At 60.4% G+C, this 23,993-nt stretch overlaps 3 protein-coding genes across 5 annotated transcripts in view; all 3 read right to left on the reverse strand.

Moving 5' to 3' along the window:
- LOC138733889 (class II histocompatibility antigen, B-L beta chain-like) overlaps positions 1 to 5,722 on the reverse strand; it is a 31,612-nt gene extending 25,890 nt beyond the window's left edge. Inside the window, exons 1-5 of one of the 2 annotated variants that reach the window (XM_069881400.1) lie at positions 5,454 to 5,722; positions 3,386 to 3,655; positions 1,906 to 2,187; positions 1,723 to 1,829; positions 892 to 980 (exon numbers count right to left, since the gene is read on the reverse strand). In XM_069881400.1, the coding sequence (XP_069737501.1) occupies positions 972 to 980; positions 1,723 to 1,829; positions 1,906 to 2,187; positions 3,386 to 3,655; positions 5,454 to 5,670 (885 nt within the window). In that variant the 5' untranslated portion in view covers positions 5,671 to 5,722 and the 3' untranslated portion in view covers positions 892 to 971. Of the gene's footprint in view, positions 1 to 891; positions 981 to 1,722; positions 1,830 to 1,905; positions 2,188 to 3,385; positions 3,656 to 5,453 lie in introns of those variants that run through there. The other variant, XM_069881401.1, reaches the window with a different exon arrangement.
- Positions 906 to 14,781, reverse strand: LOC138733890 (class II histocompatibility antigen, B-L beta chain-like). 2 transcript variants are annotated; one of them, XM_069881402.1, is made up of 5 exons: positions 14,576 to 14,780; positions 13,848 to 14,117; positions 12,776 to 13,057; positions 12,593 to 12,699; positions 906 to 980 (listed from the first exon to the last, which is right to left on the reverse strand). In XM_069881402.1, exons 1-5 carry the CDS (start codon positions 14,664 to 14,666, stop codon positions 972 to 974), a joined length of 759 nt encoding a protein of 252 aa, XP_069737503.1. In that variant the 5' UTR covers positions 14,667 to 14,780; the 3' UTR covers positions 906 to 971. The 2 variants fall into 2 exon arrangements, with proteins under 2 accessions (XP_069737503.1, XP_069737504.1); XM_069881403.1 differs by lacking the exon at positions 906 to 980 and adding an exon at positions 11,558 to 11,689 and having other exon boundaries at positions 14,576 to 14,781.
- Positions 14,782 to 19,353: 4,572 nt separating this feature from the next.
- LOC138733899 (class II histocompatibility antigen, B-L beta chain-like) lies at positions 19,354 to 23,571 on the reverse strand. The gene is made up of 5 exons (XM_069881416.1): positions 23,303 to 23,571; positions 21,752 to 22,021; positions 20,638 to 20,919; positions 20,455 to 20,561; positions 19,354 to 19,462 (listed from the first exon to the last, which is right to left on the reverse strand). The coding sequence occupies exons 1-5, from the start codon at positions 23,517 to 23,519 to the stop codon at positions 19,454 to 19,456; spliced, it is 885 nt and encodes a 294-aa protein (XP_069737517.1). The 5' UTR covers positions 23,520 to 23,571; the 3' UTR covers positions 19,354 to 19,453.
- Positions 23,572 to 23,993: the final 422 nt, after the last annotated feature.

Here is a 23,993-nt window from a genome sequence, read left to right on the forward strand (position 1 = left end):
CTCCCCCGGCCATGGGCAGGGACAACTCCCACTGGATCAGGGGCTCCAAAGCTCCTCCAGCCTGAACCCCTCCAGGGATGGGACAGCCCGGGTTTCTCTGGCTTCCTGGGCCAGGGCCTCCCCTCCTTCATTCCCATCCCTTCTGGTAGGAAAAGGCCCTGGGGCGCTGGTCGACAGTGGCCCAACAGGATCCAGCAGTGGCCCCGGAGGCCCAGGTGGCCACCAGCATCCTGGCTGGGGTCACCATGGGGTGTCCAGCAGGCACAGGGATGGGATCGTCCCCTGGGGAGGCCGCACCTCGAACCCTGGGGTCAGTTTTGGGCTCCTCACTCCAAGAGGGACCTGGAGGGGCTGGAGCCCGTCCGGAGAAGGGGATGGAGACCCTGGGAAGGGAGGTGGTTTGGGAGTGACCTCGGGTCAAGAGTTGGATTGGATCTGGAAGGACTTTTCCAACCCAACCCATTCCAATGTTCCCTGGTTCCAAGCAAGACCTGGAGGGGCTGGAGAGCGTGTGGAGAAGGGACCGGACCTGGGAGGGGTGTGGAGAGGCCGGGAAGGGTGTGAGGGATCTGAGGGGGCTTTGGTGTGGAGAAGAGGAGCTGAGGGGAGACCTCGTCGCTCTCTGCAGCTGGCGGGGAGGAGGTTGGAGCGAGGTGGGTGCTGGTCTCTCCTCCCAAGGAACAAGGGATGGGACGAGAGGGACTGTCCTCCAGTTGGGAGAGGGGAGGGGGAGACCTGAGCTGCACCCACAGGTGGACCCCAGTGCCTCCCAGTCTCTCCACCTCAGGTTCCAGTGCCTCCCAGTGTCCCCAGAGAGGTTGCAGTGAAGCCCCCAGTGCAGCTCTCAGTGTTTATCAAGCATCGAGGCAGCAGCGGGGGGGCTGGGGGGAGCCCGCAGTGGGGCAGGCGGGGGTCGGGGGGCTGGGGGGCACGGACGGCGCTGGAGCGGCTGCGCAGGAGCTGGGGTTCCTTCAGGAGCTCTGGGGGGGAAAGGGAGGAGATGAGGGGGGCAGGGACCCCAAACCCCAGGGACCCCAGAGACCCCCAAGACCCAGGGACACACCAAAACCCAATTGCCCCCAAACCTGAAGGATCCCCAAACCCCAAGTCCCACCAAACCTCATGGACCCTGCAAATGCCAAGTCCCTGTAGGTCCCAAGGTTCCCCAGTCTTCAGATCCCCAAAAGCCAACGTGCTCCACGGCCCCAGGTCCCCCCAGACCCCAATGACCTCCCTAGACCCTGCTGATCCCCCCAAATCCCTAGTTCTCCCAGGTCCCATGACGCCCCTTGATCCCAATGACCCCCCAGAGCCCAATGATCCCCCAAAGCACCAGGTCCCCTGGATCCCAGTGACACACCCAGAGCTCAAATCCCCACATCCCCACCAGACCCCAGCCCCCCCAAACCCTATGACCCCCAAACCCCAGCCCCCCTGACCACAATGACCCCCCTACATCCCAGGACTCCCAGGCCCCAAAGTAACCCCAAAAATCTCAGCTCTCCCCAGACTCTAATGATCCCCCAAAGACCCACGTCCCCTGAAACCCCGATGACTCCCTAGACCCCAATGACACCCCAAAGCCCAATGGCCCCCTGGACCACAATGATCCCCTCAGACCCCAGCTCCCTCCAAATCTCAATGACCCCCGAAACCCCAATGACCTCCCAGACCCCAATGACCCTCCAAACCCCCGGTGCCCCCCACCATTCCCCCGCTGACCTTGTTGCGGCCGTAAAGGACGAGCCCCAGTGCCAGGAAGACGAAGCCCAGCACGAAGCCCCCCACCCCCGTCAGCATCTTGCTCCTGGCGCCGTCCGCCTGCAGCTCTGCGGGGCCGAGAGCAGGGGCTCAGGGCTCGGGGGGCCCCGTCCCACTCCCCCTGCCCCCAGCCCAGGCTCTTACCCCACGCCTGGGTGACGGGGCGCTGCAGGCTGGCGTGCTCCACCTGGCACGTGTAGGTCTCCCCATGCTGTGGGATGCTTTCCAGCATCACCAGCACCTGGTAGGTCCAGTCTCCGTTCTGCATCACGTCCGTGGACACCACGCCCTCCACCTCCTCGTGCCCGTTCTTGAACCACTTCACCTCGATCTCGGCGGGGTAGAAATCCGTCACGGCACAAACCAGCCTGTCGGGCTGGGGCAGGGAGCCCGACTGCACGGGGTGAATTTCCACCTGGGGCTGCACTGGGGGAGAGCGCCAGAGAGCTGCCCCGGGGCTGCCAGAGCCCAGGGGCCACCCAGCCTGGACCAGGGCTCGCCCTCTGCTCCCCAGACAGGGGGCCGGGGGCTCGCGGGGCAGGCCGGGAGGCAGAGAGCACAGAGGCGCTGCTGGGAGAGGGCTCCGACACCCTCAAGCCCAGCCGGAGCTCTCCAGGGGCGAGAAAGCATGGAATGGCGAGGCTGGGAAGGACCTTGGAGACCCTCAAGCCCAAATGGAATGACTGTCCAGGTATGAGGAACCAGACAGCAATGAATTGCTAGGTTGGGAAAGACCTTGGAGACCCTCAAGGCCAACCAGAGCTCTCCAGGTTAGAGGGACTGGAAAGCATTGAATCAATAATTTGGGAAAGACGTTGGAGACCCTGAAGCCCAGTTGGAGCTCTCCATGTACGAGGAATCAGAAAGCATTGAATCGCAAGGTTGGGAATGAGCTTGGAAATCCTCAAGGCCACCTGGAGCTCTCCAGGAGCGAGAAACCATTGAATCACAATGTGGGGAAAGACCTTGGAAACCCTCATGCTCAGGCTGGAGAAGCTTTACAGCAAAGAGGAACCAGAAAGCATTGAATCACGAGGTTGGGAAAGACTTTGGAGACCTTCAAACCCAACCAGTACGAGCTCTCCAGGTACGGGAGACCAGAAAATATTGAATCGCTAGGTTGGGAAGGACCTTGGAGACCCTCAAGGCCAACTGGACGCGGCCACTGCTAACCCAGATCTCCGAGCACTTCATCTGCCCGGCTTGGGAACCCCTCCAGGGATGGGGACTCCACCACCTCCCTGCGCAGCCGTTCCAGGGCCTGAGAGCCCTTCTGGGGAAGAAAGTTGTGCTGCCGTCCAAGCCGAACCCCTGTGGCCACCACCCAGCCCCGTCCTCGTCCAGCGGGTCGGTCTCTTCTCGCCAGGAACAAGCGATGGGATGAGAGGAACCCCCTGCGGCTGGGCCAGGGGAGGTTTGGGCTGGAGACTGGGCTGTGGGCAGGGCCGGGAGCTGGACTGGAGGAGCCCTGGGGGTCCGGTCCAGCCGCGGCCGTGGTGGGGCTGGGGGCCTCGGGGAAGGGCGCGGGGGCTCTGCGCGAGCGCGGCATGGACACGCGCTGCCCTCCTGCGCCCGGGGGCTTGGCTCGTGCCCGACCCCCGGAGAGGGGCTGCCACGCGCTCACCTCGACGATCAATGGTGAAAGGAGTCCACGCCTTGTAGTTGTGTCGGCAGTACCCATCCACCTGACCCCGTTTATACTGCAGGATGTCCTCCTGGCTGTTCCAGGATTTGGCAACAGGCTCGCCCAGGGGGGTGTCGGCCATGTAGACCCCCACATCGCTGTCGAAGTGCACGAACTGCTCCCGGTTGTAGATGTGTCTCTCCAAAAACCTCACCCGCTCGGTGCCGTTGGTGAAGTAGCAGTCGGTTATAAACTGGTATTCGAAGAATCCTGTTGGAGCAGAGCTGGGGTGAGGAGCCGCTGCCCCTTCCCCCTCCAGCGCCCAGCGATGGGGCAGGTGGGAGGATTCCCGGGGACTCCCTTTCAAATCCATCCCTTCCCTCTGGATCCACTCCCAAAATCTTGGTACATACCTTCCCTCTGGATCCAGCCCTTCCCTCTGGATCCATCCCTTCCCCCTAGCCCCATACATTCCTTCCAGGTCCATCCCTTCCCCCCAGCTTCATCCCTTACCCCTAACTCCATCCCTTCCCCCAAGCTCCATCCCTTCCCCTAGCTCCATCCCTTCCCTCTGGATCCAGCCCTTCCTTCTAGCTCCACCCCTTCCCCCTAGGCCCATCACTTCCCCCTAACTCAATCCCTTTCCCCCAGGACTCTGCCTGGGAACAGCTGAGGCGCCCTCGGGGCTCCCTGCCATTGGCCCACAGCTTGGAGAGCTTCTCCTGCCCCAGCTGCCCCGTCCTTCTCCTCTGGGGGCATCTCTTCCCCTGGATGCACCACTGCCCTCTGGATCCATCCCTGCCCTCGGGATCCATCCCTGCCCTCTGGGTCCATCCCTTCCCTCTGAGTCCATCCCTTCCCTCTGGATCCATCCCTGCCCTCTGGATCCATCCCTTCCCTTTTCAACATCTTTATCAATGACCTGGATGAAAGCATCCAGGGCACCCTCAGCGAGTTTGCAGAGGACACTAAGCTGGCAGGAGCTGTCCATCTACTGGAGGGTTTTGAGGCTCCAAAAGGATCTGAACAGGCTGGAATGCTGGGATCCACCACTTCCCTCTGTTTCCATCTCTCCCTCCTAGATCCTTTAATTCCCTCTGGATCCATCCCTTCCCTTTCAATCCATCCCTTCCCTTTCAATCCATTCCTTCTCTCTGGGTCCATCTATTTCCTCTGGACACATCCCTTTCCTCAGATCCCTCTGTTCCCTCTAGGTCCATCCCTTCCCTCTTCATACATCCCTTCCCTCTAGGCCAATCCCTTCCCCCTAACTCCATCCCTTCCCCCTAGCTCCATCCCTTCCCTCTGGATCCATCCCTTCCCTCTGACTCCACCCTTCCCCCTAGCTACAGCCCTTCCCTCTGGATCCATCTCTTCCCTCCGACCCCACCCTTCCCCCTAGCTCCATCCCTTCGTCCTAGCTCCATCTCACCCCTGTAGGTCCATCCCTTCTCTCTGGTTCCATCCCTTCTCTCTGTATCCAACACTTCCCTCCAGGAGAATCCATTCGCTCCAGGTCCCTCCCTTCCCCCAAGTTCTATCTCTTCCCTTCAGGTCCATCCCTTCCCTCTAGCTCCATCCCTTCCCTCTGGATCCATCCCTTCCCTCCAGGTCCATTCCCTCCCTCTAGCTCCATCTCTTCCCTCTTAGTCCATCCCTGCCTCCTAGTTCCATCCTTTCCCCCTAACTCCATCCCTTCCCCCTAGCTCCATTCCTTCCCTCTGGGTCTGTCACTTCCCCCTGGCTCCATCCCTTCCCTCTGGGTCCAGCCCTTCCCTCTAGCTCCTTCCCTTCCCTCTACCTCCATCCCTACCTCCTGTCTCCATCCCTACCTCCTATCTCCATCCCTTCCTTCTAGCTCCATCCCTTCCCTCCAGGTCAATCCCTTCCCCCAAGCTCCATCCCTTCCCTCCGGATCCATCCCTTCCCCAGGCTCATGCCCGGGGACCCCCTTTCCCCATCCCACCCCCTGTCCCCCTGGCTCGCCCTCGCGGCCCCCCAAGCCGGGGTTGGGCTCCGGCCCCCCGGCAGCGCCCAGCACCTCCCCACGCCGTGGGGCTGAGCTCACCTCGGCTCTCCTCGCCGGCAGCCCCGTGGGCTCCCAGCGCCACCAGTGCCACCAGCACGGCCCCAGCTCCCAGCACGCCAGCAGCCCCCATGGTGCTCCCGGCACAGAAGGCAGAGGTGCCGGCACCCCCGAGCCAGACGCACTCTGCCCCAGTGCTGCCCAGTGGCGCCACTGGCAGTCCCAGCGCGGCCCAGTGCGCAGCGCAGCTGGGCAGCATCACTCGTCTCCAGGCAGAGGCGCGGGCGCGCGGCCGTCCGTCTGTCTGCTCCTCAGGGTGCTCTGGGCCGGGGCTCTGCCTGGGAACAGCTGAGGCGCCCTCGGGGCTCCCTGCCATTGGCCCACAGCTTGGAGAGCTTCTCCTGCCCCAGCTGCCCCGTCCTCCTCCTCTGGGGGCATCTCTTCCCCTGGATGCACCACTGCCCTCGGGATCCATCCCTGCCCTCTGGATCCATCCCTTCCCTCTGGGTCCATCCCTTCCCTCTGGATCCATCCCTTCCCTTTTCAACATCTTTATCAATGACCTGGAGGAAGGCATCCAGGGCACCCTCAGCGACTTTGCAGAGGACACTAAGCTGGGAGGAGCTGTCAGTCTCCTGGAGGGTTTTGAGTCTCTAAAGAGATCTGAACAGGCTGGAACGCTGGCATCCAACACTTCCCTCGGGGTCAATCTCTCCCCTCTAGATTTGATAATTCCCTCTGAATCCATAACTTCCCTTTCAATCCCTCTGGGTCCATCCCTTCCCTCTTGCTCCATCCCTTCCCTCTGGGTCCATCCCTCCCCTCTGGATCCATCCATTCAGGCTGGATATTAGGAAAATTTTTTCATGGAAAGGGTCATTGGGCACTGGAACAGGCTGCCCAGGGAGGGGGTTGAGTTTCCTGTAGGTGTTTAAGGGATGGGTGGACGAGGTGCTGAGGTTTAGTGGCCGACAGGAATGGTTGGAGTCGATGATCCAAGAGGCCTTTTCCAACCTGGTAATTCTATCATTCCGCCTCATTCAATCCATCCAGTCTGGATCCAAGCCTTCCCTCTGGGTCTAACACTTGCATCGGGGCCCATCTCTTTCCTCCCATCTTATCATTTCCCTCTAGGTCCATCCCTTCCCTCTAGGTTCATCCCTTCCCCTTTCAACACCTTTATCAATGACCTGGATGAAGGCATCCAGGGCACCCTCAGCGACTTTGCAGAGGACACTAAGCTGGGAGGAGCTGCTGATCTCCTGGTGGATTTTGAGTCTCCAAAGAGATCTGAACAGGCTGGAACGCTGGGATCCACCACTTCCCTTGGGGTCAATCTCTCCCCTCTAGATCCTGTAATTCCCTCTGCATCCGTAGCTTCCCTTTCAATCCATCCCTTTCCTCTGGATCCATAACTTCATTTTCAATCCATCCCTTCCCTCTGGCTCCAACCCTTCCCTCTGGGTCCATCCCGTCCCTCTGGGTCCATCCCGTCCCTCTGGATCCATCTCTTCCCTCAGACCCCACCCTTCCCCCTAGCTCCATCCCTTCGTCCTAGCTCCATCTCACCCCTGTAGGTCCATCCCTTCCCTCTGCTTCCATCCCTTCTCTCTGTATCCAACACTTCCCTCCAGGAGAATCCATTCACTCCAGGTCCATCCCTTCCCCCTGGATCCACCCTTTCCCCCTAGTTCTATCTCTTCCCTCCAGGTCCATCCCTTCCCTCTAGCTCCATCCCTTCCCTCCAGATCCATCCCTTCCCTCCAGGTCCATCCCCTCCCTCTAGCTCCATCTCTTCCCTCTTAGTCCATCCCTGACTCCTAGTTCCATCCCTTCCCCCTAACTCCATCCCTTCCCCCTAGCTCCATTCCTTCCATCTAGGTCTGTCAGTTCCCCCTGGCTCCATCCCTTCCCTCTAGCTCCTTCCCTTCCCTCTACCTCCATCCCTACCACCTGTCTCCATCCCTACCCCCATCTCCATCCATTCCCTCTAGCTCCATCCCTTCCCTCCAGGTCCATCCCTTCACCCAAGCTCCATAACTTCCCCCTAGCTCCATCCCTGCCCTCTGGGTCCATCCCTTCAGGCTGGACATTAGGGAAAAGCATCTCATGGAAAGGGTCATTGGGCACTGGCAGAGGCTGCCCAGGGAGGGGTTTGAGTCACCTTCCTGGAGGGGTTTAAGGGACTGGTGGACGAGGTGCTGAGGGACATGGGTTAGTGATTGATGGGAATGGTTGGACTCGATGATCCAGAGGGTCCTTTCTACCTACTGATTCTGGGATTCTGTGAATTATTGATCCTCCTCTGGGACTTCAACCACCCCGACATCTGCTGGAAAAGTATCCCGGCAAGCTGGGGGCAATCCAGGAGACTCCTGGAGTGCATTGAGGGTCACTTCTTAGCGCAGCTGATAGAGACCCCGACCCGAGGAGATGCAAAACTGGACCTGGTGGTCACCAATACGAGTGAACTCACCAGTGACATTAGGATCAGTGGCAGCCTGGGCTGCAGGGATCGGGCACTGGTGGAGTTCAAGGTCCAGAGGGATAGAATCATAGAATCATAGAATAACCAGGTTGGAAGAGACCCACTGGATCATCGAGTCCAACCATTCCTATCAAACACTAACCTATGTCCCTCAGCACCTTGTCCACCTGTGCCTTAAACACCTCCAGGAAGGTGACTCAACGCCCTCCCTGGGCAGCCTCTGCCAGTGCCCAATGACCCTTTCTGTGAAATTTTTTTTCCTAATATCCAGTCTAAACCACCCCTGGTGGAGCTTGAGGCCATTCCCTCTCGTCCTGTCCCCCGTCCCTTGGGAGAAGAGCCCAGCTCCCTCCTGTCCACAACCTCCTTTCAGGGAGCTGGAGAGAGCAATGAGGTCTCCCCTCAGCCTCCTCTTCTCCAGGATAAACCACCCCAGGTCCCTCAGACCTGTTCTCCAGCCCGTTCACCAGCTTTGTTGCTCTTCTCTGGACTCGCTCCAGAGCCTCAACATCCTTCTTGTGGTGAGGGGCCCAGAACTGACCCCAGGATTCGAGAAGCGATCTCACCAGTGCCGAGTCCAGAGGGAGAAGAACCTCCCTGGCCCTGCTGGTCACACCGTTTCTGATCCAAGCCAAGATGCCATTGGCCTTCTTGGCCTCCTGGGCCACTGCTGGCTCATGTTCAGTCGCTGTCAACCAACACCCCCAGGTCCCTCTCCTCCAGGCAGCTTTCTAGACAGACTTCTCCTAGTCTGTAGCTGCCTAGGGTTGTTGTGCCCCAAGGTGAAGTGAAGAGGGTGGTTAGCAGGACAGGAGCATTAAATTTCCAGAGGGCAGACTTTGATCTCTTCAGCAGGCTGGTTGGCAAAGTCTCATGGGAGACAGTCCTTAAGGGCAAGGGAGCCCACGAGGGCTGGGAGCTCTTCAAAAGGGAAATCCTAGCAGCTCAGGAGAAAGCAATCCCCATGTTCCGGAAAAAAAAAGCCGGCAGGGGAGAAAGCCAGCTTGGTTGAACACAGAGATCTTGAGTGATATCAAGAAGAAGAGAAATGTTTATGGGCTCTGGAATAGGGGACAGGCCTCTTGGGTGGACTACAGGAAGGAAGTGAGATTGTGTAGGGAAAAAATCAGAAGGGCTAAGGCTCAGCTAGAGATCAGATTGGCAAAGTCTGTGAAAGATAACAAAAAATCCTTCTATAAATATATAAATAATAAAAGGAGGACTAGGGAGATCATACAGTCCCTATTGGACACAGAAGGAACAACAGTGACAGGGGATGAGGAAAAGGCTGAGGCACTTAATGCCTTCTTTGCCTCAGTCTTTAATTGTAAAGAAAGTTGTTCCGTCTGTGCACAAACCCAGGAGCTAGAGGAGCAAAATGAGGCTCCCATGATCCAAGAGGAGGTGGTCAGAGCCTTGCTAGCCCGACTAGACACCCACAAGTCTATGGGGCCAGATGGGATTCACCCAAGGGTATTGAAGGAGCTGGCGGGTGTGCTGGCCAAACCCCTTTCCATCATCTTCCAACAGTCCTGGAAGACTGGGGAAGTCCCACTGGACTGGAGGCTGATGTTGTGCCCATCTACAAGAAGGGTCGCAGGGAGGATCCAGGGAACTCCAGGCCTGTCAGTCTGACCTCAGTGCCAGGGAAAGTCATGGAGCAGGTGATCTTGAGTGTGACCATGAAGCACATGCAAGAGAACCGGGTGATCAGGCCCAGTCAACACGGGGTCACAAAAGGCAGGTCTTGCCAGACTAACCTGATCACCTTCTATGACAAAGTGACTCGGCTGCTGGATGAGGGAAAGGCTGTGGATGGATCTTCCTGGACTTCAGTAAAGCCTTTGACACAGTTTCTCACATCATTCTGCTTCTGAAACTGTCACCTCTGGGCTGGACAGGCGCTCACTCTCCTGGGTGGAAAACTGGTTGGCTGGAGGGCCCAGAGAGTGGTGGGAAATGGAGTTAACTCCAGCTGGAGGCCAGTGACAAGTGGTGTCCCCAGGGCTCAGTGCTGGGTCCAGCCCTGTTCAATGTCTTTATCAATGACCTGGATGAAGGCACTGAGTACACCCGGAGCAAGTTTGGGGATGACACTGAGCTGGGTGGAAGCTGGATCTGCTGGAGGGTCGGGAGGCTCCAAAGGGATCTGAACAGGCTGGACCGCTGGGCTGAGACCAATGGGATGAGGTTTAACAAGGCCAGATGCCAGGTCCTGCACTTCAGGCACAACAACCCTGAGCAGCTCCAGACTAGGAGAAGTCTGTCTAGAAAGCTGCCTGGAGGAGAGGGACCTGGGTGTGTTGGTTGACAGCGACTGAACATGAGCCAGCAGGGGCCCAGGTGGCCCAGAAGGCCAATGGCATCTTGGCTTGGATCAGAAACGGCGTGACCAGCAGGGCCAGGGAGGTTCTTCTCCCTCTGGACTCGGCACTGGTGAGACCGCTCCTCGAATCCTGGGGTCAGTTCTGGGCCCCTCACCACAAGAAGGATGTTGAGGCTCTGGAGCGAGTCCAGAGAAGAGCAACAAAGCTGGTGAGGGGGTTGGAGAAGAAGAGGAGCGGCTGAGAGAGCTGGGGGTGTTTGTCCTGGAGAAGAGGAGGCTGAGGGGAGACCTCATTGCTCTCTGCAACTCCCTGAGAGGAGGTTGTGGAGAGGAGGGAGCTGGGCTCTTCTCCCAAGGGCCAAGGGACAGGGCGAGAGGGAATGGCCTCAAGCTCCGCCAGGGGTGGTTTAGACTGGACATTAGGAAAAAATTCTTCACAGAAAGGGTCATTGGGCAGTGGCAGAGGCTGCTCAGGGAGGGCGTTGAGTCCCCTTCCCTGGAGAGGTTTAAGGGACGGGTGGACGAGGTGCTGAGGGACATGGTTTACTGTTTGATAGGAATGGTTGGACTCGATGACCCGGTGGGTCTCTTGCAACCTAGTGATTCTATGATTCTATGACTCTATGATTCAATGAAAAGGCCCTGGGGCGCTGGTCGACAGCGGCCCAACAGGATCCAGCAGTGGCCCCGGAGGCCCAGGTGGCCACCAGCATCCTGGCTGGGGTCACCATGGGGTGTCCAGCAGGCACAGGGATGGGATCGTCCCCTGGGGAGGCCGCACCTCGAACTCTGGGGTCAGTTTTGGGCTCCTCACTCCAAGAGGGACCTGGAGGGGCTGGAGTGCGTCCGGAGAAGGGGATGGAGACCCTGGGAAGGGACGTGGTTTGGGAGTGACCTCGGGTCAAGAGTTGGATTGGATCTGGAAGGACTTTTCCAACCCAACCCATTCCAACGTTCCCTGGTTCCAAGCAAGACCTGGAGGGGCTGGAGAGCATGCGGAGGAGGGACCGGAGCTTGGAGGGGTGTGGAGAGACCGGGAAGGGTGTGAGGGGTCTGAGGGGGCTTTGGTGTGGAGAAGAGGAGCTGAGGGGAGACCTCGTCACCCTCTGCAGCTGGCGGAGAGGAGGTTGGAGCGAGGTGGGTGCTGGTCTCTCCTCCCAAGGAACAAGGGATGGGACGAGAGGGACTGTCCTCCAGTTGGGAGAGGGGAGGGGGAGACGTGAGCTGCACCCACAGGTGGACCCCAGTGCCTCCCAGTCTGCCCAGCTCAGCTCCCAGTGCCTCCCAGTGTCCCCAGCGAGGTTGCAGTGAAGCCCCCAGTGCAGCTCTCAGTGTTTATCAAGCATCGAGGCAGCAGCGGGGGGGCTGGGGGGAGCCCGCAGTGGGGCAGGCGGGGGTCGGGGGGCTGGGGGGCACGGACGGTGCTGGAGCGGCTGCGCAGGAGCTGGGGTTCCTTCAGGAGCTCTGGGGGGGGAAAGGGAGGAGATGAGGGGGGCGGGGACTCCAAACCCCAGGGACCCCAGAGACCCCCAAGGCCCAGGGACACACCAAAACCCAATTGCCCCCAAACCTGAAGGATCTCCAAACCCCAAGTCCCACCAAACCCCAGGGACCCTGCAAATGCCAAGTCCTTGTAGGTCCCAAGGATCCCCAGTCTTCAGATCCCCAAAAGCCAATGTGCTCCACGGCCCCAGGTCCCCCCAGACCCCAATGACCTCCCTAGACCCTGCTGATCCCCCCCAAATCTCAAGTCACCCCAGGTCCCGTGACGTCCCCACATCCCAATGACCCCCCAGAGCCCAATGATCCCCCAAAGCACCAGGTCCCCTGGATCCCAGTGACACACCCAGAGCTCAAATCCCCACATCCCCACCAGACCCCAGACCCCCCAAACCCTATGACCCCCAAACCCCAGCCCCCCTGACCACAATGACCCCCCTACATCCCAGGACTCCCAGGCCCCAAAGTCACCCCAAAAATCTCAGCTCTCCCCAGACTCTAATGATCCCCCAGAGACCCACATCCCCTGAAACCCCGATGACTCCCTAGACCCCAATGACACCCCAAAGCCCAATGGCCCCCCGGACCACAATGATCCCCTCAGACCCCAGCTCCCTCCAGATCCCAATGACCCCTGAAACCCCTGATCCCCCAGACCCCAATAACCCCCCATAACCATGAACCCCCCAAAACCCAATGACCACCTCAGACCCCAGGTCCCTCTAGACCCCAATGATCCCCCAAACCCCAATGAAGCCTCAGACCTCAGCCAACACCCTACCCCAATAATCCCCCTAACCCCAGCCCCCCAAAGATCCCAATGACCCCCTAAACCCCCCGCCCCCCCCCAACCATCCCCCCGCTGACCTTGTTGCGGCCGTAGAGGACGAGCCCCAGCGCCAGGAAGACAAAGCCCAGCACGAAGCCCCCCACCCCCGTCAGCATCTTGCTCCTGGCGCCGTCCGCCTGCAGCTCTGCGGGGCCGAGAGCAGGGGCTCAGGGCTCGGGGGGCCCCGTCCCACTCCCCCTGCCCCCAGCCCAGGCTCTTACCCCACGCCTGGGTGACGGGGCGCTGCAGGCTGGCGTGCTCCACCTGGCACGTGTAGGTGTCCCCGCGCTGCGGGATGCTTTCCAGCATCACCAGCACCTGGTAGGTCCAGTCTCCGTTCTGCATCACGTCCGTGGACACCACGCCCTCCACCTCCTCCTGCCCGTTCTTGAACCACTTCACCTCGATCTCGGCGGGGTAGAAATCCGTCACGGCACAAACCAGCCTGTCGGGCTGGGGCAGGGAGCCCGACTGCACGGGGTGGATTTCCACCTGGGGCTGCACTGGGGGAGAGCGCCAGAGAGCTGCCCCGGGGCTGCCAGAGCCCAGGGGCCACCCAGCCTGGACCAGGGCTCGCCCTCTGCTCCCCAGACAGGGGGCCGGGGGCTCGCGGGGCAGGCCGGGAGGCAGAGAGCACAGAGGCGCTGCTGGGAGAGGGCTCCGACACCCTCAAGGTGAGGCTGGGAAGGACCTTGGAGATGCTCAAGCCCACCCAGAGCTCTCCAGGTATGAGGAACCAGAAACAATTGAATTGCGAGGTTGGGAAAGACCTTGGAGACCCACAAGGCCAACCAGAGCTCTCCAGGTTAGAGGGACTGGAAAGCATTGAATCACTAATTTGGGAAAGACCTTGGAGACCCTGAAGCCCAGTTGGAGCTCTCCATGTACGAGGAATCAGAAAGCATTGAATCGCGAGGTTGGGAAAGAGCTTGGAGATCCTCAAGGCCAATTGGAGCTGTCCAAGTACAAAGAAAAAGAAAGAATTGAATTGTGTGTTTGGAAAAGACCCTGGAGACCCTCAAGCCACTGGAGTTCTCCAGGTTTGAGAGACGAGAAAATATTGAATCGCTAGGTTGGGAAAGATTTGGAGACCCTCAAGGACAACTGGACATGGCCGGGAGCTGGACTGGAGGAGCCCTGGGGGTCCCGTCCAGCCGCGGCCGTGGTGGGGCTGGGGGCCTCGGGGAAGGGTGCGGGGGCTCTGCGCGAGCGCGGCACGGACACGCGCTGCCCTCCTGCGCCCGGGGGCTTGGCTCGTGCCCGACCCCCAGAGAGGGGCTGCCACACACTCACCTCGACGATCCACAACAGAATCCTTTGCCACCGCGTAGTTGTGTCGGCAGAACCTGTCCACTGCAGCCCGTTTATATTGCAGTTTGTCCTGCTGGCTGTTCCAGGATTTGGCTGAAGGCTCGCCCAGGGGGGTGTCGGCCACGAAGACCCCCACATCGCTGTCGAAGTGCACGAGCTGCTCCCGGTTGTAGATGTATCTCTCCACAAACCTCACCTGCTCGGTGCCATTGGTGAAGTAGCACTCGGATTTCTGCTGGTGCTGGAAGAAGCCTGTTGGAGCAGAGCTGGGGTGAGGAGCCGCTGCCCCTTCCCCCTCCAGCGCCCAGCGATGGGGCAGGTGGGAGGATGCCCGGGGACCCCCTTTCATATCCATCCCTTCGCTCTGGATCCGCTCCGAAAATCTAGGTACATACCTTCCCTCTGTATCAAGCCCTTCCCTCTAGCTCCACCCCTTCCCCCTAGCCCCATCCATTCCCTCCAGGTGCATCCCTTCCCCTTGCTCCATCACTTCCCCCCAGCTCCTACCCTTCCCCCTAACTCCATCCCTTCCCCCTAGCTCCATCCCTTCCCTCTGGATCCATCCCTTCCCCAGGCTCATGCCCGGGGACCCCCTTTCCCCATGCCACCCCCTCTCCCCCTGGCTCGCCCTCGCGGCCCCCCAAGCCGGGCTTGGGCTCCGGCCCCCCGGCAGCGCCCAGCACCTCCCCACGCCGTGGGGCTGAGCTCACCTCGGCTCTCGTCGCCGGCAGCCCCGTGGGCTCCCAGCGCCACCAGTGCCACCAGCACGGCCCCAGCTCCCAGCACGCCAGCAGCCCCCATGGTGCTCCCGGCACAGAAGGCAGAGGTGCCGGCACCCCCGAGCCAGCCGCACTCTGCCCCAGTGCTGCCCAGTGGCGCCACTGGCAGTCCCAGCGCGGCCCAGTGCGCTGCGCAGCTGGGCAGCATCACTCGTCTCCAGGCAGAGGCGCGGGCGCGCGGCCGTCCGTCTGTCTGCTCCTCAGGGTGCTCTGGGCCGGGGCTCTGCCTGGGAACAGCTGAGGCGCCCTCGGGGCTCCCTGCCATTGGCCCACAGCTTGGAGAGCTTCTCCTGCCCCAGCTGCCCCGTCCTTCTCCTCTGGGGGCATCTCTTCCCCTGGATGCACCACTGCCCTCTGGATCCATCCCTGCCCTCTGGGTCCATCCCTTCCCTCTGGATCCATCCCTTCCCTCTGCGTCCATCCCTTCCCTCTGGGTCCATCCCTTCCCTCTGGATCCACCACTGCCCTCTGGATCCATCCCTGCCCTCTGGATCCATCCCTTCCCTCTGGGTCCATCCTTTCCCTCTGTCTCCATCCCTGCCCTCTGGGTCCATCCCTTCCCTTTGGTCCATCCATTCAGGCTGGATATTAGGAAAATTTTTTCATGGAAAGGTTCATTGGGCACTGGAACAGGCTGCCCAGGGAGGGGGTTGAGTTTCCTGGAGGTGTTTAAGGGATGGGTGGATGAGGTGCTGAGGTTTAGTGGCCAACAGGAATGGTTGGAGTCAATGATCCAAGAGGCCTTTTCCAACCTGGTGATTCTATCTTCAGTCTCATTCTATATTCTATATTCAGTCTCATTCAATCCATCCTGTCTGGATCCAAGCCTTCCCTCTGGGTCTAACACTTGCATCGGGACCCATCTCTTTCCTCCCATCTTATCATTTCCCTCTAGGTCCATCCCTTCCCTCTAGGTCCATCCCTTCCCTCTGGGTCCATCCCTTCCCTCCGGGTCCATCTCTTCCCCCTGGCTCCATCCCTTTGCCCTAGCTCCATCTCATCCCTCTGGATCCATCCCTTCCCTCTGGATCCATCCCTTCCCTTTTCAACATCTTTATCAATGACCTGGATGAAGGCATCCAGGGCACCCTCAGCGACTTTGCAGAGGACACTAAGCTGGGAGGAGCTGTCAATCTCCTGGTGGGTTTTGAGTCTCCAAAGGGATCTGAACAGGCTGCAACGCTGGGATCCACCACTTCCCTCTGGGTCAATCTCTCCATTCTAGATCCTATAATTCCTTCTGGGTCCATAACTTCCCTTTCAATCCATCCCATCCCTCTGGATCCATGCCTGCCCTCTGGATCCATCCCTGCCCTCTGCATCTATCCCTTCCCTCTGGGTCCATCCCTTCCCTCTGTGTCCATCCCTTCAGGCTGGACATTAGGGAAAAGCATCTCATGGAAAGGGTCATTGGGCACTGGCAGAGGCTGCCCAGGGAGGGGGTTGAGTCACCTTCCCGGAGCGGTTTAAGGGACGGGTGGACGAGGTGCTGAGGGACACGGGTTAGTGATTGATGGGAATGGTTGGACTCAATGATCCAGAGGGTCCTTTCTACCTATTGATTCTGTGATTCTGTGATCTTACTCTGGGACTTCAGCCACCCCGACATCTGCTGGAAAAGTATCCCGGCAAGCTGTGGGCAATCCAGGAGACTCCTGGAGTGCATCGAGGGTCACTTCTTAGCGCAGCTGGTAGAGACCCCGACCCGAGGAGATGCAAAACTAGACCTGGTGGTCACCAATACGAGCGAACTGACCAGTGACATTAGGATCGGTGGCAGCCTGGGCTGCAGGGATCGGGCACTGCTGGAGTTGAAGGTCCAGAGGGATGTGGGACAGGTGAGGAGCATAGTCAGGACACCATTTCAGGAAAGGAGACTCCCAGCTGTTCAAGGAATTACTCAGTAGGATCCCCTGGGATGACGTCCTCCAAGACAAGGGAGCAGAACAGAGCTGGAAGATGGTTTCCGTGCAACACAAGAGCGCTCAGTCCCCGTCTGTAGGAAATCAAGCAGGGAAGGGAAGAGACCGGCGTGTCTGAGTCGAGACCCGCTGGTTAAACTCAAGAAGAAGAGGGAGCCGCACGGGCAGGACAAGCAGGGACGGGGAACCTGGGATGTTCCTCAGGACGCTGCCCGGTTGTGTAGGGATGGAGCCAGGAAGGCCACGGCACAGCTGGAGCTGAACTTGGTGAGGGAAGTGAAGGTCCTGTATGACCAGCTTAGTGGGTAACCTCAACAGTGGACACGGCTGAACCGATGGATGGGATCTACCTGGGCTTCTGTAAAGCCTCTGACATGGTCCCCCCCAGCATCCTTCTCTCTAAACTGGAGAGAGATGGATTTGATGGGTGGATGGTTCAGTGGATAAGAACCTGGTTGGATGGTCGTGTTCGAAGCGTAGTGGTCAATGGCTTCAAGTCCAGATGGAGGATGGTGACCAGTGGTGTCCCTCAGGGGTCCGTACTGGGATCGGTGCTGTTGAATATCTTCAGCAGCGACGCAGACAGCGAGATCGAGGGCCCTCTCAGCAAGTTTGGAGGTGACAGCGAGCTGAGTGGGGCAGGTGCCACACCTGAAGTACGGGATCATCCCGAGGGACCTGGACAGGCTGGAGAAGTGGGGCTGGGAGAGCCTCATGAGGTTCAACAGGGCCAAGTGCAGGGTCCTACACCTGGGTCGGGGCAATCCCCGACTTCAATACACGACGGGGGATGATGGGATGGAGAACAGCATGAGGAGGAGGACTTGGGGTGCTTGGGGAGGAGAACCTCAACCTGAGCCAGCAACGTGTGCTCACAGCCCAGAATCCAAGCGCGTCCTGGGCTGCATCAGAAGCCGCGCGGCCAGCAGGGCGAGGGAGGGGATTGTCCCCTTGGCTCCACTCCGGTGAGACCTCATCTGGAGTGTTGTCTCCACTTCTGGAACCCTCAAGATGAGAAGGAGATGGAGCAGTAGGAACGGGTCCAGAGGAGGCTACAAGGATGAACCGAGGGCTGGAGCATACGAGGACAGGCTGAGAGAGTTGGGGTTGTTCAGCCTGTAGAAGAGAAGGCTCCGAGGAGACCTTAGAGCAGCTTCCAGTGCCTGAAGGGGCTCCAAGAGAGCTGGGGAGGGGCTGTTCCCAAAGGCTTGGGGTGACAGGACAAGGGACAATGGGGATAAACTGGAGAGGGGCAGAGTTCGACTGGACATGAGGAGAAATCTCTTCACCATGAGGATGGGGAGGAACTGGAACAGGTTGCCCCGGAAGGTTGCATCTGCCCCATCCCTGGAGGGGTTCCAGGCCAGGTTGGATGGGGGATTGGAGCCCCTGATCCAGTGGGAGGTGTCCCTGCCCAGGGCCACAGGGCTGCGACTGGATGAGCTTTAAGGTCTCCCACAACCCAAACCATTCTAGGATTCTGTGACTCTATCACTCTACGATAATAACACGAAAATCAGTCCTTGGGAAGGAAAAGAATGTTGGTAAATTTGTAGATGGGAAATCTCTCCAGTCCCAGCTCTGGTCTCGCTGCCCACGGCTGATGGAGATGACGGCCCCGCGGTGCCCAGGCTGGGTGAGGGATGCTGGCTTCCCAGAACTCCCAGCATGGGATTGGTTGGGTTGGAAGGGACCTCCAAGCCCATCCAGGTCCCATCCTGGTGGTGCTAATGCTGATGGCGATGGAGATCCTGGAATTGTGGAATGGTTTGGATTGTGAGAGACCTCAAAGCTCATCTAGTTTGACTCGTGGTGGTGCTAATGCTGATTGTGATGGAGATCATGGAATGGTTTGGGTTGGAAGGAACCTCCAAGCCCATCCAGATCCTCCCCCGGCCATGGGCAGGGACAACTCCCACTGGATCAGGGGCTCCAAAGCTCCTCCAGCCTGAACCCCTCCAGGGATGGGGCAGCCCGGGTTTCTCTGGCTTCCTGGGCCAGGGCCTCCCCTCCTTCATTCCCATCCCTTCTGGTGGGAAAAGGCCCTGGGGCGCTGGTCGACAGCGGCCCAACAGGATCCAGCAGTGGCCACAGAGGCCCAGGTGGCCACCAGCATCCTGGCTGGGGTCACCATGGGGTGTCCAGCAGGCACAGGGATGGGATCGTCCTCTGGGGAGGCCGCACCTGGAACCCTGGGGTCAGTTTTGGGCTCCTCACTCCAAGAGGGACCTGGAGGGGCTGGAGAGCGTCCGGAGAAGGGGATGGAGACCCTGGGAAGGGACGTGGTTTGGGAGTGACCTCGGGTCAAGAGTTGGATTGGATCTGGAAGGACTTTTCCAACCCAACCCATTCCAATGTTCCCTGGTTCCAAGCAAGACCTGGAGGGGCTGGAGAGCGTGCGGAGAAGGGACCGGAGCTGGGAGGGGTGTGGAGAGGCCGGGAAGGGTGTGAGGGATCTGAGGGGGCTTTGGTGTGGAGAAGAGGAGCTGAGGGGAGACCTCGTCGCTCTCTGCAGCTGGCGGGGAGGAGGTTGGAGCGAGGTGGGTGCTGGTCTCTTCTCCCAAGGAACAAGGGATGGGACGAGAGGGACCGTCCTCCAGTTGGGAGAGGGGAGGGGGAGACGTGAGCTGCACCCACAGCTGGATCCCAGTGCCTCCCAGTCTGCCCATCTCCCTCCCAGTGCCTCCCAGTCTCCCCATCTCCCTCCCAGTGCCTCCCAGTGTCCCCAGCGAGGTTGCAGTGAAGCCCCCAGTGCAGCTCTCAGTGTTTATCAAGCATCGAGGCAGCAGCGGGGGGGCTGGGGGGAGCCCGCAGTGGGGCAGGTGGGGGTCGGGGGGCTGGGGGGCACGGACGGTGCTGGAGCGGCTGCGCAGGAGCTGGGGTTCCTTCAGGAGCTCTGGGGGGGGAAAGGGAGGAGATGAGGGGGGCGGGGACTCCAAACCCCAGGGACCCCAGAGACCCCCAAGGCCCAGGGACACACCAAAACCCAATTGCCCCCAAACCTGAAGGATCCCCAAACCCCAAGTCCCACCAAACCCCAGGGACCCTGCAAATGCCAAGTCCCTGTAGATCCCAAGGATCCCCAGTCTTCAGATCCCCAAAAGCCAACGTGCTCCACGGCCCCAGGTCCCCCCAGACCCCAATGACCTCCCTAGACCCTGCTGATCCCCCCAAATCTCAAGTCACCCCAGGTCCCGTGACGTCCCCACATCCCAATGACCCCCCAGAGCCCAATGATCCCCCAAAGCACCAGGTCCCCTGGATCCCAATGACACACCCAGAGCTCAAATCCCCACATCCCCACCAGACCCCAGCCCCCCCAAAACCTATGTCCCCCAAACCCCAGCTCCCTCCTGATCCCAGTGAACCCCAAACCCCAGACCCCCCAGACCCCAATGACCCCCCACACCCCAGGACTCCCAGGCCCCAAAGTCACCCCAAAAATCTCAGCTCTCCCCCGACTCCAATGATCCCCCAAAGACCCAGGTCCCCAGAAACCCCGCTGACTCCCTGGATCCCAATGACACCCCAGAGCCCAATGGACCCCGGACCACAATGATCCCCTCAGACCCCAGCTCCCCCCAGATCCCAATGACCCCTGAAACCCCAGATCCCCCAGACCCCAATAACCCCCCATACCCCTGACCCCCCTCCAAAACCCCAATGACCAGCTCAGACCCCAGGTCCCTCTAGACCCCAATGATCCCCAAAACCCCAATGAAGCCTCAGACCTCAGCCAACCCCATACCCCAATAATCACCGTAACCCCAGCTCCCCCAAGATCCAAATGACCCACTAAACCCCAATGAAACCCAAAACCCCAATGACCTCCCAGACCCCAATGACACTCCAAATTCTCCCCCCCGCCGCCACCATCCCCCCGCTGACCTTGTTGCGGCCGTAGAGGACGAGCCCCAGCGCCAGGAAGACGAAGCCCAGCACGAAGCCCCCCACCCCCGTCAGCATCTTGCTCCTGGCGCCGTCCGCCTGCAGCTCTGCGGGGCCGAGAGCAGGGGCTCAGGGCTCGGGGGGCCCCGTCCCACTCCCCCTGCCCCCAGCCCAGGCTCTTACCCCACGCCTGGGTGACGGGGCGCTGCAGGCTGGCGTGCTCCACCTGGCACGTGTAGGTGTCCCCGCGCTGCGGGATGCTTTCCAGCATCACCAGCACCTGGTAGGTCCAGTCTCCGTTCTGCATCACGTCCGTGGACACCACGCCCTCCACCTCCTCGTGCCCGTTCTTGAACCACTTCACCTCGATCTCGGCGGGGTAGAAATCCGTCACGGCACAAACCAGCCTGTCGGGCTGGGGCAGGGAGCCCGACTGCACGGGGTGGATTTCCACCTGGGGCTGCACTGGGGGAGAGCGCCAGAGAGCTGCCCCGGGGCTGCCAGAGCCCAGGGGCCACCCAGCCTGGACCAGGGCTCGCCCTCTGCTCCCCAGACAGGGGGCCGGGGGCTCGCGGGGCAGGCCGGGAGGCAGAGAGCACAGAGGCGCTGCTGGGAGAGGGCTCCGACACCCTCAAGACCAGCCGGAGCTCTCCAGGGGCGAGAAAGCATGGAATGGCGAGGCTGGGAAGGACCTTGGAGACCCTCAAGCCCAAATGGAATGACTGTCCAGGTATGAGGAACCAGACAGCAATGAATTGCTAGGTTGGGAAAGACCTTGGAGACCCTCAAGGCCAACCAGAGCTCTCCAGGTTAGAGGGACTGGAAATCATTGAATCAATAATTTGGGAAAGACGTTGGAGACCCTGAAGCCCAGTTGGAGCTCTCCATGTACGAGGAATCAGAAAGCATTGAATCGCGAGGTTGGGAAAGAGCTTGGAGATCCTCAAGGCCAACTGGAGCTGTCCAAGTACAAAGAAAAAGAAAGAATTGAATTGTGTGTTTGGAAAAGACCCTGGAGACCCTCAAGCCACTGGAGTTCTCCAGGTTTGAGAGACAAGAAAATATTGAATCGCTAGGTTGGGAAGGATTTGGAGACCCTCAAGGACAACTGGACATGGCCGGGAGCTGGACTGGAGGAGCCCTGGGGGTCCCGTCCAGCCGCGGCCGTGGTGGGGCTGGGGGCCTCGGGGAAGGGCGCGGGGGCTCTGTGCGAGCGCGGCACGGACACGCGCTGCCCTCCTGCGCCCGGGGGCTTGGCTCGTGCCCGACCCCCGGAGAGGGGCTGCCACGCGCTCACCTCGACGATCCACAACAGAATCCTTTGCCACCTCGTAGTTGTGTCGGCAGAACCTGTCCACCTCAGCTCGATTATACTGCAGGATGTCCTCCTGGCTGTTCCAGTATTTGGCATCAGGCTCGCCCAGGGGGGTGTCGGCCATGAAGACCCCCACATCGCTGTCGAAGTGCACGTGCTGCTCCCGGTTGTAGATGTGTCTCTCCACAAACCTCACCCGCTCGGTGCCGTTGGTGAAGTAGCAGTCGGCTTTACCCTGGTACTGGAAGAATCCTGTTGGTGCAGAGCTGGGGTGAGGAGCCGCTGCCCCTTCCCCCTCCGGCGCCCAGCGATGGGGCAGGTGGGAGGAGGCCCGGGGACCCCCTTTCAAATCCATCCCTTGCCTCTGGATCCACTCCCAAAATCTAGGTACATACCTTCCCTCTGGATCCATCCCTTCCCTCTAGCTCCATCCCTTCCCCCTAGCCCCATCCATTCCTTCCAGGGCCATCCCTTCCCCCCAACTCCATCCCTTCCCCTAGCTCCATCCCTTCCCTCTGGATCCAGCCCTTCCTTCTAGCTCCACCCCTTCCCCCTAGCCCCATCACTTCCCCCTAACTCAATCCCTTCCCCCCAGGGCTCTGCCTGGGAACAGCTGAGGCGCCCTCGGGGCTCCCTGCCATTGGCCCACAGCTTGGAGAGCTTCTCCTGCCCCAGCTGCCCCGTCCTTCTCCTCTGGGGGCATCTCTTCCCCTGGATGCACCACTGCCCTCTGGATCCATCCCTGCCCTCTGGGTCCATCCCTGCCCTCTGGATCCATCCCTTCCCCCTGGATCCATCCCTGCCCTCTAGGTCTGTCACTTACCCCTGGCTCCATCCCTTCCCTCTGGATCCAGCCCTTCCCTCTAGCTCCTTCCCTTCCCTCTGCCTCTATCCCTACCTCCTGTCTCCATCCCTACCCCCTATCTCCATCCCTTCCTTCTAGCTCCATCCCTTCCCTCCAGGTCAATCCTTTCCCCCAGGCTCCCTCAATTCCCTCCAGCTCCATCCCTTCCCCCTAGCTCCATCCCTTCCCTCTGGATCCATCCCTTCCCTCTGGATCCATCCCTGCCCTCTGGGTCCATCCCTGCCCTCTGGATCCATCCCTTCCCCCTGGATCCATCCCTGCCCTCTAGGTCTGTCACTTACCCCTGGCTCCATCCCTTCCCTCTGGATCCAGCCCTTCCCTCTAGCTCCTTCCCTTCCCTCTACCTCTATCCCTACCTCCTGTCTCCATCCCTACCCCCTATCTCCATCCCTTCCTTCTAGCTCCATCCCTTCCCTCCAGGTCAATCCCTTCCCCCAGGCTCCCTCAATTCCCTCCAGCTCCATCCCTTCCCCCCAGCTCCATCCCTTCCTTCTGGATCCATCCCTTCCCTCTGGATCCAGCCCTTCCCCAGGCTCATGCCCGGGGACCCCCTTTCCCCATGCCACCCCCTCTCCCCCTGGCTCGCCCTCGCGGCCCCCCAAGCCGGGCTTGGGCTCCGGCCCCCCGGCAGCGCCCAGCACCTCCCCACGCCGTGGGGCTGAGCTCACCTCGGCTCTCCTCGCCGGCAGCCCCGTGGGCTCCCAGCGCCACCAGTGCCACCAGCACGGCCCCAGCTCCCAGCACGCCAGCAGCCCCCATGGTGCTCCCGGCACAGAAGGCAGAGGTGCCGGCACCCCCGAGCCAGCCGCACTCTGCCCCAGTGCTGCCCAGTGGCGCCACTGGCAGTCCCAGCGCGGCCCAGTGCGCAGCGCAGCTGGGCAGCATCACTCGTCTCCAGGCAGAGGCGCGGGCGCGCGGCCGTCCGTCTGTCTGCTCCTCAGGGTGCTCTGGGCCGGGGCTCTGCCTGGGAACAGCTGAGGCGCCCTCGGGGCTCCCTGCCATTGGCCCACAGCTTGGAGAGCTTCTCCTGCCCCAGCTGCCCCGTCCTTCTCCTCTGGGGGCATCTCTTCCCCTGGATGCACCACTGCCCTCTGGATCCATCCCTTCCCTCTGGGTCCATCCCTTCCCTCTGGGTCCATCCCTGCCCTCTGGGTCCATCCCTGCCCTCTGGATCCATCCCTTCCCTCTAGATCCATCCCTTCCCTCTGGATCCATCCCTTCCCTCTGCGTCCATCCCTTCCCTCTGGGTCCATCCCTTCCCTCTGGGTCCATCCCTTCCTTCTGGGTCCATCCCTTCCCTCTAGATCCATCCCTTCCCTCTGGATCCATCCCTTCCCTCTGCGTCCATCCCTTCCCTCT

This window comes from Phaenicophaeus curvirostris, unplaced genomic scaffold, assembly GCF_032191515.1.
Source record: "Phaenicophaeus curvirostris isolate KB17595 unplaced genomic scaffold, BPBGC_Pcur_1.0 scaffold_44, whole genome shotgun sequence".
In the NCBI taxonomy this organism is placed as follows: domain Eukaryota; kingdom Metazoa; phylum Chordata; class Aves; order Cuculiformes; family Cuculidae; genus Phaenicophaeus; species Phaenicophaeus curvirostris.

Excerpts from the sequence above, each read along its gene's own strand:
- LOC138733890 (XM_069881402.1), bottom strand. The coding sequence starts at position 14,666 with ATGGGGGCTGCTGGCGTGCTGGGAGCTGGGGCCGTGCTGGTGGCACTG. Across the intron at positions 14,118-14,575 it reads TGCCGGCGACGAGAGCCGAG|GCTTCTTCCAGCACCAGCAG; the intron begins GTGAGCTCAGCC and ends CTGCTCCAACAG. Across the intron at positions 13,058-13,847 it reads TTCTGTTGTGGATCGTCGAG|TGCAGCCCCAGGTGGAAATC; the intron begins GTGAGTGTGTGG and ends GCTCTCCCCCAG.
- LOC138733899 (XM_069881416.1), bottom strand. The coding sequence starts at position 23,519 with ATGCTGCCCAGCTGCGCTGCGCACTGGGCCGCGCTGGGACTGCCAGTG. Across the intron at positions 22,022-23,302 it reads TGCCGGCGAGGAGAGCCGAG|GATTCTTCCAGTACCAGGGT; the intron begins GTGAGCTCAGCC and ends CTGCACCAACAG. Across the intron at positions 20,920-21,751 it reads TTCTGTTGTGGATCGTCGAG|TGCAGCCCCAGGTGGAAATC; the intron begins GTGAGCGCGTGG and ends GCTCTCCCCCAG.